Source organism: Neofelis nebulosa, chromosome 2, assembly GCF_028018385.1.
Source record: "Neofelis nebulosa isolate mNeoNeb1 chromosome 2, mNeoNeb1.pri, whole genome shotgun sequence".
Taxonomy (NCBI): domain Eukaryota; kingdom Metazoa; phylum Chordata; class Mammalia; order Carnivora; family Felidae; genus Neofelis; species Neofelis nebulosa.
In genome coordinates this window covers 167,130,973-167,150,060 of record NC_080783.1, presented here as the reverse complement: position 1 = coordinate 167,150,060, position 19,088 = coordinate 167,130,973, and the positions used below count along the sequence as shown (strand labels likewise).

The 19,088-nt window shown below is 39.4% G+C and overlaps 1 protein-coding gene across 24 annotated transcripts in view; it reads left to right on the top strand.

Moving 5' to 3' along the window:
• Window positions 1-19,088, top strand: part of SGIP1 (SH3GL interacting endocytic adaptor 1) — a 205,055-nt gene that overhangs the window by 99,713 nt on the left and 86,254 nt on the right. For 23 of the 24 annotated variants that reach the window (XM_058717059.1, XM_058717060.1, XM_058717065.1 and 20 more), the window contains 2 exons: window positions 1,191-1,245; window positions 1,977-2,152. In XM_058717059.1, the coding sequence (XP_058573042.1) occupies window positions 1,191-1,245; window positions 1,977-2,152 (231 nt within the window). Of the gene's footprint in view, window positions 1-1,190; window positions 1,246-1,976; window positions 2,153-15,615; window positions 15,628-19,088 lie in introns of all 24 variants that reach the window. The other variant, XM_058717083.1, reaches the window with a different exon arrangement.

Genomic DNA, 19,088 nt, shown 5'->3' with positions numbered 1-19,088 from the left:
CTTTCCTTTCTTTAAAAATGTTAGTTACCTGCTGTTACCATTAGTTCAGTCAGAAATACCAGCAGTCCCTGAGGATTTGACAGTAGAAATCTTGGAGTCTCCTTGAACCTTCCCTCTCCTTTTTTTTCCTATGCCAGATGTTACAAAGAACTAAGATTCATCACTTCCCACCACCAACAACTTGGTCCATATTCTTAGCACATCTTCCCTGATTGATCTAAGTTTTTGAATGAGCTTTCCTTTCTCCAGTCTCTTCTGCCCACAGTCTATTCCTGAAGCATGCTTCCAAAACACCTTAAGATGCTACTTTCTACCCTGAGAAGCTGCAGCAACCATATGAAGTTTGAACTCTTCCTCCAGAACGTTGGCCATCCATGGTCTTATTTCCTATGTTCTCCCACTGTGCAGCTTCCTTTGCAGTCAGTCACCTTTGTTGTTGCCTCTCTCTTTCCCCATCTGAACCATACTATCCATTCCTGCCTTGGTGTCTCTTCCTTACAGCCTCTCCCTTACCACCGCCACCCCCCCACCCACCCTCTCCATCTCTCCTGAAAGGCAGGACTTCACTAATTTCCTTTTCCTTCAAACCCCTATCAATGATTTTTTTTTAATTTTTTAAAAAAAAATTTTTAAGAGAGAGAGAGAGAGAGACAGAGCATGAGTGGGGGAGGGGCAGAAAGAGAGGGAGACAGAATCCGAAGAAGGTTCCAGACTGTCAGCACAGAGCGCAATGTGGGGCTTGAACCCACGAACCGTGAGATCATGACGTGAGCTAAAGTCGGACACTCAACCAACTGAGCCTCCCAGGCGCTCTGATGTTTTGTATTTTATATCTTTTTTAAATGTTTTGCCTACCAAAATACTTTTCAATTTTCCAGAGGAAAAATAATTTGCATTTTGTATTCCCCTATATTGCTTAGCACAGTCCTTGGCCTATAAGAAATGCATGATAAATGCTCTTTGAATGTTTCCTTTAATTGACAGTTGATTCCTAGTTTATTTTTCTGATAGAAAGACTCTCCAAGTATCCTTGAATAAATATCTAAGCATACGCTGCTTGGCATTCACTTCCAAAGGTTAAAATAAAAGATCTGTCTATATCTTTAAGTAGAAAGCTCTAGAAGGAAAATTAATAATTCCTTGATTTTTGTCAGGATAATAAATGCTTAATGTGCACTTGTATTTTATAGAACTCCCCTGAGCTGGATGAAGAAGGCTATAGCATCAGACCCGAGGAACCCGGCTATATCCTTTCTTTATTTTATTTTTATTTTAATCTTTATTTTCTGTAAGAAAACTGTATATAAATTCAGATTTTTGAAAAGGTGCTGAAATAAGAAATAGTCCAAACTTCCTGAGTCCTGTTGTCCCTAATATTAGAAATGAATAAACAGCAGAGAACAGCCCGGTCACTAACAAGCAGGCATTTTGCCTTGATCTATTCATAGAAAAGAGAGAGAGGAGAAAGAGAAAATGTGCTGAGAAAAGATTGTGTAAATTCTGGGTACCGGGTTGTCTGCTAAAACCTGATATGACCATGTCATTTATCGTGACTAGAAAATAGCTCTTACCTGTGCCCTCCCCACAAACCATCTCTGGGCAGAGCGTCCCTAAAGTACTGGAAACTCATCACAAATCATCCCAAGAGTGTCCTTCCTTTCTTCTTAGACAGGAAAGCTCCCGTGGGCCTGTCCGTGTTTGTACTGAGTGGGACATAACAAATGGCCACCTGCAGCAAAAATGTAGGACCTTATACTACTGCTCCTAGAAATTCACCATTCTTAATCATGTTCCAAGGAAAGGTAAATAAATTTGAACCCTTTCCTAATCTGCTCTTTTATTTGTCTGTGTTTTGTGCTTTGATTTCCTGCCATCTAAGGATACCTTTGCTGCCTCTATATGCAGTCACTCTTGTCTTATACTTATCATTGCTTCCCAGTAGAAAAAAGAGTTCTGTATCTTTAACTGTGTTCTACCTACCAAAGGAAAGCACTTTTATTCTTCGAGTGAATCGGAAGAGGAAGAAGAATCACACAAGAAATTTAATATCAAGATTAAGCCATTACAATCTAAAGACATTCTTAAGAGTGCTGTGACCGTGGATGAGCTGAAGGCATCGATAGGCAACATTGCACTTTCCCCATCACCAGTGGTGAGTGGTGTTTATGCCAAGTTTTGATGAGGTTGGACAGAGAGCTGTGTTCCGCCCATACGTGCTAAATAGATCAGAAACCCCTTAAACTGGAGGCTGGCATGTGGTCACCCTTTTATGAATTTTATGTAAACCTTAAACAGCTCCTTCTGTTTTAGAAAGCTATGCTCATTTTATAATTGTTTTTGTGCTTTGCAAAGTGGCAAAAATACATGGGACCACATTTCTTTTTGGCTTACATTCCTGCAAGCATTTGAAAAAGAAGGAAAAATAACAAAAAGATTATTCAGAGTTACTTCTGAAGCAATTAAGAATAATATGAGGTTTACATATTTACTAACAGTGTTTTTTTTTTTAAGTTTATTTACTTAGAGAGCTGGGGAGGGGCAGAAAGAGGAAGAGAGAGAGAATCCCAAGCAGCCTTCACACTGCCAGTTTGGAGCCAGATGCAGGACTCAAACTCACAAACTGTGAGATCATGACCTGAACGGAAATCTAGAGTCAGATGCTTAAACGACTGAGCCACCCAGGTGCCCCTACTAACAGTGATTTTTAAAAACACATCATAGTGTCTTTTTTTTATGATATAACACCTAGAAACTCATGGGAAGAAAACTAAGGAAATTATTTTTCTTTAAAAACAACAACAACATTTTCATTGCTCTGCTCCCGAAAGAAACATTGATCTAATGTCACAGATCATAATCTAAAGATATTCAAACCCCTTTTGGGATGAGCACTGGGTGTTGTATGGAATCCAATTTGACAATAAATTTCATATATTGAAAAAAAATAAAATAAAAAATAAAGATATTAAAGCCCATAATCTTCCTTATATTTTATTATCAAAATGTTTAAAATACTCTCATCTTTCAGGCACCTAAAATATAGGCAGACCTTACTTACATTATTCAAATTGGTATTTTTCTACAATTTGTTCTCCTTTCCCCCAGTTCCCACCTACTAGATTTCTATAGTTGCTGAATTCTGGGTTCCAACATGTACAGTATTTTCTCAGTGGTGTTTGCTAAACGCTACAACTGTTTTCCAAAAATAGATGTAAGGAACAGATGAAGGTTCTCAAACTAGCAGCTAATATGTTCTTGGCATCTTCTTCAGAAAGATCTGCTCTTCCTACAGCAACCCCCTGACAGAGGTAGTTAATAAATTCTGAACCATTTTTGAGGTGCTTTTAAAAAACTCAACAAAACTTTCTAAAGAAGTTGTAATCATCTATCTTCTGAGAATAAGTATTTGCCTGCCTGGGATGAATAAAATCTATAACGATGCCTTCCTTAGTGCTTAGTGCTTATAATGGCCTTTATCACTGCTGTTAGTGATGAATAAACTGATTGTTAATAATAATCAACCACAGGAAATGATATTTCAGGTGATTTTTAATCATATACGCACTTGCTATTTTAAGATGTCTCCCTGAAAACAGGAGCCATGAAATATATGTGCTTTCTTTCCCTCTGCAATGGAAAGTACAGATTTAAAACCCACAATTAGGGCTGCAATACCAGTGATTTCTAGTAAGAGGGGCATTTTAAATGCATACATTTTGACTTTTCAGTTGACATCTTTCAAATCATTTTTCACTTACTGAACTGTTGTTTTAAATTAACTTAAAATTTACCTAAGCTCCTGAAACCAGTTTATATCCACTTTTCCATAGGGTCTAACACACTTAGTGGGCATTTGGAAGCTACCTAGGGGTAAGTGTAAGAAGACAAGATCATGGGATTAAATGAACAGATTTATGTGAAAGAAACTTAAAAAAAAAAAAGGAGAAAGAAAGAAAAGAGAACTTACTAAAACTGTTGCAGACATACAGCATATATTTGGCCAAAAGCTAGTTGCATTTAGGAAAGATGAAATCCCCTCTATCAAAAAGAATATGTTTGCCGGGTCATCTAGCAGATATTCCTCCAACTAGCTGTGTTACTCATGGTGCAGCAAGAAGAGTGGTTTATTCTGAGCTCTTCTCAACACCTATTTTCATGGTAATATCTTTTTTTTTTTTTAATTTTTTTTTTCAACTTTTTTTTTTTTTTTTTTTTGGGACAGAGAGAGACAGAGCATGAACGGGGGAGGGGCAGAGAGAGAGGGAGACACAGAATCGGAAACAGGCTCCAGGCTCCGAGCCATCAGCCCAGAGCCTGACGCGGGGCTCGAACTCACGGACCGTGAGATCGTGACCTGGCTGAAGTCGGACGCTTAACCGACTGCGCCACCCAGGCGCCCCTTCATGGTAATATCTTGACATGATGTGGTTAAAACTCTGGTTAGGGAAGGTAGTGTGAAATGTAGATGGGGGCACTCAGAGAAAGTAATTACAAGGTTAGGCTGTTTCTGCATACCAGCAACACCATGAATTAAGGGACTCTCAGATCCCCCTACCACCACCATCCCCCGGACCCCCAGGTTCCTTCTGATGTGGGAACTTGGCTCTGCCCATTATGAGGATTCCCCAATATTTATGATTTTTGATATTTAATGTAGGGGAATGAGCTGTTATTGCTACTTTAGGGAAAGGTAAGGGTGTTTCTGGATATACATAAGTAAAAAGAGAGATTGTAACTGAGAATATATTCTTGGTTTTAGAATCCGTAACCTCTTCTAGATAACCCACGTGTACCCCATTTATTTCATAAATGACATATGCAGTATGTTATCTCTGGTACAAGATAACTAGAAAAACTTCTGAAATCCAGTTAGTGCCATGATAAAAATGGCAGATCCTTTTGCAACTTTAGATGTTTCCAACCAAGCAATCAGACATTTATATGTCTACACTTAATTCAGGTGCAAAAAGAGAAATAGAGTCTACACTAGTTAATAATATATCGGTATATTTCACATTGGTTATGGTTCTTATGCTACAAAAACGTCAATCATTACTCTAATAGAAATAGAGGAGATTCTAAATGGCAAGTGATTCCTAACAATGGCTTATGTTGGATTTCTCATTTCTATTTCTTTTAAAGAATTTTAAGATTAAGTTATGTTTCACTTGTTCTGCTCAGCCATCTGTGAATATGTATCAATGAATTTTAACCTATTTGATATCTCTTATCATGAATTGCTTCTCATTTTATTTGAATAGCTCCCTGTACACACTACATGGTCAAATTACTCAATAAATGAATGAATGGATGGATGGATGGATGGTTGAATGAATGAATGCATACATCTATGTATATATATAATATAAACCTATCTGAAAATTACTCATCCCCAAAACAAAGCATCAGCAGCATAGAAAATTGGGGTATTAATTGCTGACAAAAATCCTACTATATAGACAAATAAACATAATTTCAGTCCAGATCTTGCCTTGGCCCTTGATTTTTATACAGAAGTAAAATATAATGTGGGCCAGGATAAGGCAGAGCACCAAAAAAGGAGGGGGGTGATGTAAGTGTTAACTCACAGGCAAGTATGTTCATTTCTATTCTTTTCATAGTGTAGTCTCCTGATACTATGCTGATTGGGCAAAGAATGAACAACACTTAGATTTTAGTTGTTGATTTGGTATCTGTACAAGTTAGAATATTGGTACAGCTGCTTTAACACAGACCAAAATAGTAATGGCTTAAGCAAAATAAGTGGTTTACTTTTCTCCCATGTAAAAGTCAAAACTGGTAGGCACCTCAGATGGATAATTGAGTCCTAGTCCAGAGGTTATTCAAGAACCCAGAAACTACTGTTCACCTTTCTGAGGCTACTGCTGCCTTACCACCCATCAATCGACTCCATGTTCCAACCTTGGGATGAAGGAAAGAGAAAGTAAAAGGCACGTGGTTTCCTTTAAAGATTTCACTCAGAGTCTGCAAACATCACTACCACTAGCCATAATTTAGTCACATGGCCACATTAGCTAAAAGGGAGTCTGGAAAATGTAGTCTTTGGCAGGGTTCTAAATGAACAGTGGTGGGCATTGACAATTTCTGCCATTGTATCTTAAATAATCTCAGATTACTTCTGAGAGTTCATTAGGAAATGGATTTTTTCCCCATTTATCTTCAAATTATCCCCAGATTCTACTGAACCCAGGAAGTTTCCTCGTAAAAATTTCTAATCACTAAATTCTAAATATGAGTGATGCTATGCAACATGCTAGCCAGGAGCAGATAAACAGAAACAAATTTCACTAAAATACCAACTTGTTTGGTTGATACTGACCCTTTCAATAGTAATAGTGCTTCTTCTGTCTTGCAAAGTACACTGCTTTTTTGAGGCAGGCTGTTTCATTATTGAAAGAAATTAGTAAGCCCGAATGCTATCTCTGTGTAACTTTTGTCCTTGATTGTAGCTGTGCTGTTTAGAGGATTAACAAAGGACAAACCATCTCCTTTTCCAACTCCAAGTTTACTGTGCAACTTATTTATTAAGGAGTGACCTTGGGCTCAACTCCTATGGGGTAAGGTGGGTAAAAGGGGAAGTTAAGCTTTATTGCATGCCCAACAGCACCCTGAGCTGACCCTATTGGAACTCTAGAGCTAGGCTGTCCCTTCAGAGTTGTCCTGAGTTTGACTGAGGTGAAAAATCTTTAGACTGCTACATCAGTCAGTTCTCTGATGGGGCAAGCTAAGAACCTTAGTAAATCATACCTATTATTAATCAGAACAACAAGAGTATTCATGGCGAATACCTGTCAACATCCTCTAAGACCACTTTGAAAACTCATGATGCTGATGGTGGTGGTGGTGGCAGCTGTGAAAATTTGAGTGCTGTGTGTCAGATGCTTCACACATATTAATTCATTTATCCTCATAGCAACTCTATGAACTAGGTACTATTACTCCCCACATTTTACAGATGAGAAAATTGAAGCATGGAAGTATTAATTAAGTTCACCCACGATGTCAGAGCTAATAAGCAAAGTTCTTGGGATTTAAACCCAGAAGATCTGATTCTGATTCAGAACCCTTACCCACTATGTTACTACTTTTGATGAAAGCTATTGGGTCTCTTTCCAGGGGAAAAATTCAAAGTTCATTAGCTCATCGAAAACATTTTGCATACAACTTCTGAGTACCCACAAACCAAAGTGATAGTGAAGGCTATCACTTTGATGGGCCCTTCAGGGCTCTTGATCCCAACTCAGAAGCCCACCTCCCAGGCTTTCTTCCCCCTCGATCCACGGACATACCTTCTACAGTACCTCCTAGCCATTCCGTGTGACAAGAGAGCAAGGCTGAGCTGACAGTTCAGGCAGCCTTACTGCTGTGTCATGTGTGATTTCTAGTTTATTAAAAGTCTCTCATTTTATATGAACACTTCAGGCACCTTTGTTTTAAATGTTAAGGAATGACACCATTTTTATATGGCTCACATTTTTCAGTTCTCCTAATCAGTCAACATTTTTTATGTTGAAGGTTTATTATAATAATAGTTTACAGTTTATATATGCTGTCATAATCAGAAAGATGGAATGAGCAGCCACACTACTAAGCAGGCAGAGAGGTGGTGATCATCACATTTTACAGAAGAAATTAACTCAGAAAGATAGAGACGCTGCTGAAAGTCTGAGGACCAGAACTTGACCTTCAGCGTCTGCCTCCTTTCTGCCAAGTTAAAAACACAGTAGGTTATTTTCATCTACAGAGTAACGGTCTATAATTCCATTATCTTTAAATCCCTCTAAGGGTGAATACTCTACTGTGTATTCTGACTCAAGAGCCTCTGTGGAAAGCTTTCTGTTTTAGGGGCAGTTTGGGGTTATAGCAAGGAGACCAAGAAAGAGAACATTTCCTTAAAGCACATTGGTTGAGTAGGAAGAACACAGGCTTTTGAGTCTATATCTTATTATCTGTGTCCATGGGCAAGTTGCTTAACATGACGCTTCAGACCCCAAATCTATAAGATGGGAACAAGAATATCCATCCTCTTGCAGGACTGATGTGAAGAGAACAAGAGATTATGCCCAGTTAGGTGCCTGTCTCCCAGGAGGGGGTCTATAAGTATCAGCTCCCCTTTCATCTCCACTTTTCTTTAAGACATTTGCAAGAGTGAGAAAGAATATAAAAATAGAGAGGGAGGACTTGAGCAAAGTCAAGGAGAAGAGGGCTCATATCCAAATATCAAACCAATTGTTAACCCAACACAGGCATGCAAAATGATGTAGGAGCAGGTGTTGACCTCACCTGGCATATATGTTGGTGCCTTCTCCCCTTCCCCTATAAGATTCAGTGCTATAAGGAATTAAAGAATATGGCATGGCATTCAGAAGGAGTTATTAGTTTAAGCTTATTCCTGGTGCTTTGCAATCCATAACAGTTATTTAATCAAAAAATATGGGGAGAGGGCGATAGCTTTGAACTGGAGAAAGTCTGGTGCTGTTTGCCTATTCCAGGTGGCCCACCCACCCTGCCACCCCCAAATTAGCCTGCCAGTGAGTGAAATCCATGAATTTGCCGCTGCTTGGTAACACCACCCCCTTTCCTGTCCTCACTTTGGCAGAAGGTTCAGCACCCCATCGAGTTCAGTAAAAACAAAGAGTCATCAGTGGGGGAGGAGAGCTCCAGTCTCCTACACACTGCCATTAGCTCCCAGTAAGATTGCTTCAGGGTGCAAGGGGAGGCTAAGGAGTGTATTCTGATGCTAAGTGCTCAGCACAGACCTCAAGTGCAGCTGGTAGAAGGAAAGAGGGTGAGCTTGGGTTCTACTCTTTAAGGAGAGCTTCACAGGGCACACATGATCAGTTGGATCTAGACCAGATATATAAGCTACCACACCCCATTGCAAATACTGAGCAAACACTGTGACGAGATCCCATATCCCTGATGCATTCTGAGAAGCCCCCTCCAGACAGAGCTGCAGGCACCCTGACCAAAATCATCCAGTTGACACATAGGATGTCACTCTTTTTTTTTTTCTTCTGGCCTTACAGAGAAGGATAGATGATGAAATGGGTAGGACCTTCCTTTTTCAAAACATTGTTCTCTTTCCTACACTCTAATAAGCCATGGACTGCAGAAGAATTAGTTTCACACCTGAGAGTTATTCTTTATTACTATTTTTTTTTAGGAAAAAAATATCATTTTTCCATACTTTTCGTGCCCATCCTGTGCTGGTAAGAAGAAATCTGTGTGTTGGATATTTTTATCTTCTAGAAAATGGGCAGAATATGAATTCAATCTGGATTGCCTTTGTCATTATTTTGCCAATTAATGTTGGTTGGGCCCTCTGAGCACATGGTCTTTTGCTCCATGTTGTGAGGGTAAGAATTAGAATTTCCTTGCATAACTCCAGATTCTTCCATCTTGTTCTATCTCAGACAACTAGATCTGATTGGGGAAGGCAGTTTCAGAAACATGATCACCAGGATTAGAGGCCTAACATCCTCAATTTCTGTTACCAGCTTAAAATCTAAGTGAGACAATATAGCCACAATTTTGACACATAAAAATATTAATATGTCCTCAACCAGAGGCAGGAAATTCCTGAATTGCATGCTTTTAATTACAGTGCTAATTATCATCAAAAAGGCTAATTTTTATATCATTATGTTCTTCTGCCTTGGTTGTGTTGGTCCTTCTGGTATACAGTTTGAATGTAAAACTATTTTTATTAGCTGATGGACCTAAAGGGAGTAGATCGGGCTCTGTAATGAAGCAATCGATTTGGAAAATAAGTTTGTAACAGTATATTTTATGATTGATTCAGTAAGAACCCAGACCCTCAGGTTTTTAGCCCATGGATGGAGCCTTCCCTCAAGACCTACAACATTTTCCCTCAAGACCTACAACATTGAGTGACACGTAGGAGGTACTTAGAAAATACTTGGGTAGATGGATGGATGTTCTTCACTGTGGGAAATGAAATGGAGCTTGGTATTTTGCTATGACAAAATGCAATGTACATCCCTCACATTTTAGAAGGAGAGCAGATTTATGGCTCTCCATTTCTTTGATCTTTCCCCTTGCAATTCACCCATTTTCCTGCAATATTGGATGGATGAATAATACGAACAATAACTCTCTTTCTTCTTTTACAGTGTGCAAGTTCTTTTTTTAAAGTTTAACTTAACATGTTCTTCTTTTCTGAGTGCCAGTATTTTGTCATAATTCTCTTCCCCTGAACCCACATATCCAGTGAGATGCCTGTCTCTTACCTATTTTTTTTAATGTTTATTTATTTTTGAGAGAGGGACAGAGTGTGAGGGGGGAGGGGCAGGGAAAGAGAGGGAGACACAGATTCTGAGAAGGCTCTAGACTTGGAGCCGTCAGCACAGAGCCTGACACAGGGCTCGAACTCATGAACTGTGAAATCGGGACCTGAGCCGAAGTTGGACCCTTAACCAACTGAGCCACCCAGGCGCCCCTGTTCTCCAAACTAAAGCCTCAGGTTTCAGTCACCTAGTGGTACATACTGTCTTATCTTTTTTATACTATTGTATTTATTTTTGTACTAAGAAGTTTCTGTAACTGTACGAATCACAGTATAAAAATAAGTATAACAATATAAGAAAAAAGTCCCTTGAAGGAGAATTTTTTTTTTAGTGCCTGAAATAATCTACAGCAATAGATGTACTTTTTAATTGTTTTAGGAAAAAAAAAACTCTTAGAGTATGAATCACTCAAATTCATTATGTCAGAAAATGTTTCTTCGGCCACTGGGGGAAATTTCATAATGAACAGAATATGGTATAGGTGAGATTTCTTTCTGTCTAACACACAGCCCCTCACTGCCCATGGAAGGTAGGAACCATCACTGGAATCGGCTACCAGCACAGCAGTGGTACAGGGCCAGTGAGCCCATCTGAACTCTTATCCTGAAGCAGCCAACAGACAGGGAAGGCAAGATGCACTGGCCTCACTCTGTTTTGCCCAGTACAAACTCCTTTCCACTTCCTAACCTATTTGAAACCCATCTCTGTTTTATTTTTTTAACCTGATACTTAGGGAATCAAAATCAGCTTCCAAAGAGTAATGAAAATGACAGCGTATGTCACATCCAGGCATTTTCTGAGATGGCTTCATCTGTCTCAGCTATGGCTCTTCTCGGCAACCAACAGTTACTAAACCCCCACACCAGAGAATTCCTGCTAAGTAACGGCCATACGCTGCAGTGGAACAGAACAAATCCAAAATCTCTGCAGTGGCCTTCAAGACCATCATGGTGGGGACACCCCCAACCTGCAGGGTACCACCTGCCACTCTTCCTTTTCATTCCACTCTAACCTGGCTCCCTGGCTGAGCCTCCTTCCTCCAAATGGCCACAGTGTGACGTCCCTCTCAGGCTCAGGAGTTTGTTAGAGTCACATTCTCAATGGCCTACCCTGACTACCTTATTGAAAAATTATAAAACTCTCTACCCTGGCATTCCCAAACCTCTTTATTTGCTCTACTTTTAAAAATTGCATTTAGTATCTCCTGAAGTCCAAGATAGTTTGCTTCTTTATTATGTTTATTATTTATTGCCTATCTCCTTCCTCTGGCCCCCAGAATAAGCTTATTAGAGCATTTTGTCCATTGTTCCTATTGTTTTGTTCAGCAATATACCTAGAGTAGTGTCTTGTCTTTATTAGGTACCAAATAAATATCTAAATGAATTATCTTTTTTTAATTTCTGTCATACATAACTGATAAGAACTGGTTATATTTATAATCAAATCTCATTCGTTAAATATAAAGATCCAAAATACAGCCATCTTATTTTTAAGGTTAAACGGCTGCAGACTGAAGACGCTTATAGGATAGACTTGGTTTTTTCGTGTCTTGGTTCCACTCTTATGAACCTTGGTGCCCCAAATTCCCATGGCAGCTGGTTCCTTGTTAAGAGTGCAAGGATGTATTTAGAGCACAAAACCTCTGTGTGAGGATCACTAAACTCTGCTGTGTACTTTCTTCATTCACCTCTGTTCGCTTCAGCTCTGGGTCTTAAACTAAGTTCAGTTGTAAATGTTGTTGCTTTTGAGCCCCTTGCACAGAAATGTAGGCCTCAACAAGACCTAACTTGAATGACTCCTTGCACTAGAAAGTGGTTTAGGGTAAGGGTGAGCTGCCTTTCAACAAGGCTTGCAAATCAGAGAATTATTCTTTCTCAAGCCACAGCACAGGACAATCCCTGCATGAGAGATGATTCATTGATTATATTTTAGGTATATGTTTTGTCCAGTCCAAAAATTCACTCATTCAGTTTCTCTGTACAAGTGCACGCAGGGGTATACATCTCTTTTCCAGTTCTCTTAGTAGCTTTTCTACAATGAAAAATCAACTCTGATGCTGTGAGCTCATTAATATCTTTGTTTTCCCCAGAAGAGAATTGTCTTACAGGGTTTTTTTCCCTTTGTTCATTCGTGTGACATTCTGAAGAAGTCCTTAAGCCAGAGCTCATAGCCTAGGTGTTGGAACTGCTAACAATTAAAACAAACAACATATTGAATAAAAATGGTTTAATCATCATGAAGTCTGGATTGGGAAGGTATGCGGTGGTGGGGTGGGGGTGGGGGGGAGTCCTTATCATTTGTGATTCTAATTCAATACATTTAATTCTAGGAAAAGGCTGAGAAATTTACCTTACAATCAGTTTAATTCCAAGATCTGAAACCATACCTAGAAACACAAGTTCACATTCTGAAAAGCTCGTTCCCTGAGACCTGCTCTGATAGATAGCCCTGGTGTATTATTTAACTGTTTTCTTTGGAAAGACCCAAGATTATTTTCCAGGATGTTCGATCTGTGAGCTTTTAGCTGTATTGTTTCTAGATCCCAATGCTGTTAAGGCCCTGAGAATGGGTTAATCAGTTTAGGGGACTTGATCTGTGCCATAGACCCACCCCAACCAGGGTCTGGGGAGGTAGGTAAGCTGGGAACCAGACCCAGCTCTGCTCCTTAGTAACTGTGCGGCCTTGGAATTTATCTAAGCCTCCTTGTCCTCACTGCTAAATTAGAAATAACAAGGACACCAAGGTAAAGGTAAAGGTTCTCAGTAAACATTAGCTCAATATCATCCACATCTTTTAATTCTCATAACATTCCTACAACTATTCCACAACAAATTCCTACAATTCCACAACAAATCTACATCCCTGCCTTACGGAATTGAGATGCAGTACAGCCTGCTCAAAAGCATCCAGAGAATAAGGGGTTAAGCTGATTTAAATATACAAAAGCTCCTGCTCCTCCTTCCATGACAACTCCTTTAAAGCTATTTGATTTTAACCCAAGAATTTCTTTTTATCTGTAGGTTGAGAACATGGACCTTAATAACTTTCATTTCTTTGTGCTACTTACCAAGGGTCTGGGACCAAAAGCACCAAGAATGTCAGCACCTATCTTGACCCTCAGTTATTCTGCAGCATTAATTTTTGGCTATGAGAGAACATTCTCCACCCCTGCCCCAAGATCTGATCACACAGCTCTATACTAATGTTTGTACAAAGCTGTGCTACTTCCTGGGAGCCTTTGTAATATGTATTCGACCCTGGGGTCACTAATAGCAGAGAGACCAAGAGTTAAGTAGGAGCTAAGTTGAAACATTTATAGGAGCTGGTGAAGGAACCATTACAAAGAGGGTCACATCCCTTGGGGCATATACAATTCAGCTTTATTTCAGAGACCAGTTCATCTTTCTGTATTTTAAAAGATACTATGCATTTTATAGTGTTTTAATGGCCCCTAGAAAGGGAATTCCTAAACATGTGTGAATGCCTCCTGTGTGCCTAGCACTGTGTTTGGGACCAGAGAGAGTCCACTCATGACCATTACCGTGAGTTAATAATCGAGTGGAGACATCTAAATAAAACAGGACAAAATAAGAACTGCAAAAATTATGCTAGCAATGTGTACCTTGGTTTTTCTGAGGCTAATAAATGCCAGGCAAGCAGAAAAACCTTCAACATGAGTTTGTTCTTTTGAACAAAAGGAATGTGTTATGATCAAACCAGAGAAGGGAACAACTGATTTTGACAGGGAACATTGGAGAAGGCCTCAATGGAAGAAAAGGTCCTGACCTTAAAGAATAAGTAAAATTGTAATTGAGGGAGAAGGAGAAGGCCTCGAAGTCTAGCAGAAGGCAGGGAAGTGTGTGAGTGGAGCAAACATTCAGATGACCAGGAGCCTCCAAGGTTAAGTGTGAGCTTCATGCAGAACAGCGGTGGAAGGGGAAGATGTGAGGGTAAATTGGAGCCCATCGTGAAGGCCTAACTGACATAGAATGGAGCATGCGTTCTAATTTTTGTATGATTGGGAGGTTTTTGAAGGGCAGAGTAATATATTCACTTCACTATTTTGAAAAATAATTCTGGAGGTAGAGCAGAGGATGAATTTAGGAGACAAAACTGGAAATAGGACCATCAGCCAGGAAGTGCATATACAAGGCCAGTGGAGCTCTACCATCAGCCAGACATGGGGCCCTCACCAAGACAGTTGCCCAGGAAATAAAAGAGCATTCTGAGGGGCCAGCAACCACTCACCAGGAAAGTAATTTGCTAATGTCCGTGGGGAGTGGGGAGACATAAAATATGGGATGAAAGAATTGGTGATTCTAGCCAGGGTATCTTGAGAGAAGATGATGGGTACCGGGTTCCCTGACAAAACTGGAGTTTCTGGATAATCTCATGTATTAGTTTTATGACCATGCTCAGCTGCATTGCAATTATGTCATCTTCCAAATCACAAAGCATAATTTTCTATCTTCAAGGCACACATCTATTTGATAAAAGCTATTTGATAAAAGCATTCAAAAGAGAGGTTACAATGTGCTCAAATGAAGGCCACGCCAATGCCCTCTACAGCTGGAACTTACAGGGAAGGCAAAACTTTATCTCTACCCACATAGGCTTTCAGCCGGGACTCTAACAAAAAAACAGGTTAAGAAGAGAAAAACAAAGTCTATTAACAAGTGTATACATGGGAGACTTCCTGTATACATGGGAGACACCCAGGAAAAATAAGTAAGTCAAAGAGGTGGCTTTAGAATTCTGAATTAGGGGAGGGGATGTAGGCCTCTGAAGGGAGAGTGTCTGATGTTTAGGAAAGGTAAAAGAGCTCTTACAAGAATAGACGGAAAGAATAGTTTGTGACAAAGTTGTCAGGGCGTGGGATCCACCTCTGGTTTCCTCTCCATCGTATGAGTCAATCCTTCCTGATTGATAACACCCCTGGGAAGGGGATTGATGACAATTCTTTTGGAGGCTTTATCTTTAGACAGATGAGGGTTGTTCAGAGAAAGCATCTCCCTGCATTTACCATTTTCAAATGCTTGCAGTTCACAGTGATCAATATACCAAAGTAGCATATTTTGGGGTGCCACATTCTGCCGTTCTTCAAGCCAGAGCCGGTGGCATAGGAGTGACTGTGTCGCACACCCAGGGGAAACCATTAGAAGAGCAATTCCTTGAGAGCTGCTTTAAGTGAGGTTGTTCTGAGGCTTGACCTGCTTCTTCTTGAAAATACTTTTCACTTCTCTCATTTTTCTCTTCTTTTTCCTCCTCATGCTACGCTTTTTAGAGGAAAAGTCCGGTAAGGAATAAGTCCTTTCCACATTTTGGCCAAATGTTATTTATTCTGTTCACTTTCATCATCTGCATATCCAATGATTGCCTGTGTTTAACACCTAAACAAGATTTTGAATTTTAAAAACAAACCTTTGTGAACGAGGACAAGGCTTAATTATGCCCCGTGCAGAATAAAGGAAGTTGGTTGCTAAGTGATTTTACAAGCCTGTTATTAAGGGCCACAGGGTAGTTTTGTAAAGATCTATGTCTGCCTCAAAAACAGGCATGTGATCAAATATTTTAGGTATTAATTGTTATTTATTGCAGCTTCTGCTTGGATTAGTCAGGTTACACATACATACCATAAGCTAGGCAAACACTTTGTTAAGTTAATTTCTTGTTTAATGCACAACATGATAGCATCCGTGAATGAAGGCTTCTGAACCTGGCCAAGGAAAGGGTCTTTTTTATTTTATTTTTCATCTAATCAGAAAAATGTCCCCTTCTGGAGTTGTCAGAAATGAAAAAAGAGGATCTTTATAAAGTGCAAAACAACTCTTCCACAGTCCTTTTTAGTATCAGTGGGTGATTTTTAGTGGCAGCAAAAATCTGCTATGATGTACCTACATCATTGTTTATTTTAGGACAACAATGAAACAGAGCCACTAAAAAAAAAAAAAATTCACTGTTCTCTTCTCAGTTGCCTGGTGTATTGGGAACACGTTCCCAGGATGCTGATACATGGCTGACTAGAAAATATGGAAATGCTGTTTCCATGTTAATGAGCACCGAGAAGGGGCTGGTGGTTGGTTGTACTTACCTCACCTAAGTGGACACTGTAATAAGTGCTGTAATGTGTCATCCTGTTCTTTGTCCCCATCCTGGCAGTCTCCGTACCACCTGCAGGGTACCACACTTGTGGGAAGTCCGGGTGATAAGAGGGAGGAGAAGTGGAAGACACAGAAGAACAAAAAAGGAGATCAAAATATTACAATTTATCAAAATATGAACCCAATGTCTTCTCGTTTCTAAAAATAAAATAAGCACTTGTTATTATCACTATGGCTCATACTAAGATGAATGGCCCACCTCTGAGTAATTGAGAGTCAAGTATGTATCACATCCTTTGTGGCATACAATTGTGTTGGTATGCTTTAGTAGCCTTTCTTTACATTTTGCCGGTTGTGCTTATTCTTGACCTTGAGTCTTTCTCTGAATTATCCAAATTTGGCCACTTCAAATGTTACTGAATCATGTGGCCTGAAGTTGACCTGCGGTGCCTTAAAAATGCCCTGTTCCTCATTGGGTTCCATCCTATTGTCCTTGTAGCCATTAACCCTCATAGCCAAGTAACCCTTTTCATTGGGAGCTGTTTGTTTCTAAGGGTGAATCCCCCTCCCATTTCCTTGCCTCATTTTCCCTTGGAAATGCCCATCTTATGGATTGCTCAGTCTGGTCGAGTCTTAATGACATCGAGCAGGCTGTTTGTTTCTCTTCCCAAATGGAGATTCAGAAGATCATCTCAACCAAGTCCTATTGGATATGGGTGGGGGAGAAGTGTTTGCCCGATAGCTGGCCTTCACCATAAGCATTTAAAAGCAAGTAAGAATATTGGCTGGAATCAAAATAATAAGCATAATGATCACATATTCTAATTCTTTCCTAGAAAATGCTCTAACATGAATCACTGAATTTGCTGTGACTAGCCTGTATAAAAATATTTGTTTGGTGCTTTGTAGCTTTTCACGCATTTTCCTCTGGTTCCACAGAGCACTGAATTTAGCAAATGAGGACGTTGTAAAGCTTCAAAAACTGAGGCTGATTTAGTGATTTTGATGAGCAAGACATATTGTGTTTGGTTACTTCTTTTTATAAATATCTTAAAACACTCGCATTGGCTACGACTAAGGTATCCTAGTAGGCTGAATTTAAATTAATCCTTTTGTGCAAAAAATAACAAAGCAAAGCTAGTGTGGAATAAGGACACTGTGGAAACTGTGAGGACACAAGCTGAAACATTATTTTAGGAAGGCATATTCATGTTGCAAACTGTATGCATTTTAGAAATACAACATGTTCTAACCAAAGTCTTCATTCTAGTGACCAAATCACAAATTATTAGTGTATGCCCACTTTGAAAATAGCCTCAAGTACAAAGTCAGAACTATCTCTTTTCAGAAAAGTAGAGGGAATAATAAAATGTTTCCAAAACCTTCTCTAGAATGTGTCAGAAGATCAAGAGAAATCTAGGAATTGAGTAATTAATATTTAAATAGGAACAAAGGAAAACTGTTCAGAAAATGAATCGACCAATTGCAAAGTCCCTGTTTGAGTTATCAGGTGAAGTAATAAGAACAGTAGATAAAATCTACTGAGAGCTTATTATTTGAGACCCTGAAGCCTGCAATCAGTGACAAATTGGCCACCTGCAGGTTCTGAACAACGGACTAAGTGTTTTGTTTGCTTGTGTAGTTAAAAACAACTTTAGCTCACATTTAAAAGCCAGGATGTTTGAAATTAAAAAAAAAAAAACATCCGGATGTGCCGCTTCTCTGAAGATCTGACAGCAGTAGGCCCACATTTTTGCAGGGCAGGCGTGGGTGCACCCGATTAGTGGCGAGTTCACCAAAGCTTTGTGAAAGACACGTGCCCTTACAGACAGCACCCCGCTCCTTGCCCTGCACCCATCTGAGTTTGCCCCTCAACGCATAGTGTTCAGCTTATAGAATCTATCGAGACCAGACACGAATGAGTTTCCTTCCACCTTTGAAGCTAATTCCATATATTGGTAGAGCAAAGGTAGAAGGCTAAAGGCTTCAACGTTCTTGGAAAATGAGGAAGAGTAAAATAAAACTTTTAACAGAGGCCCTTCTCTCCTGGCTCATACACATTTTGCTGTCAGAATTGTTGTAGTTCAGCAGAACCAATATACAGCTGCGTTATGCACCTTAATGGTGACAATTAACATATATGAAGCCCTTCAATCTGACGTGTAGAATATTTTTCTTTTGAAGGTTTCAAATAGCTCTTAAGTATGGACTGTGAGGCTTTCTGGGTCTGACCTCTCCACAGTTTCTAGCTGGGTCTTCTCAATTCTGGATGATAAGCTTGTGACTGCATGAACTTGAACAGCTTTTCCCAGATGAAGGCATTTTGCAAGCGGACCTTCTGAAATGCTATCTTATGATGTTGTCTTTCGCTAGAAAAAAAATACGAGCAGGAACTGTTGATTAAAAATACAGGTTTTTAACTCATTGGAAATTAAGATATGACTTAATTTGGGGAGATTAATGTAATTGAAATTATTTTGAAAAGTGTTCTCTATAATCTTAAATGAATAAAGTTTCTTTGTATGTAAGGCTCTGCCTCTGTATGGGTACAATCTGCATTTTATTTTTACATTACTTTTCATAATTTCATCTTAGGGAAATTTGTGTCACTTTTAATCTCCTCTTTGCTGTAGTTTATGCTACCTTTAAAAGTGAA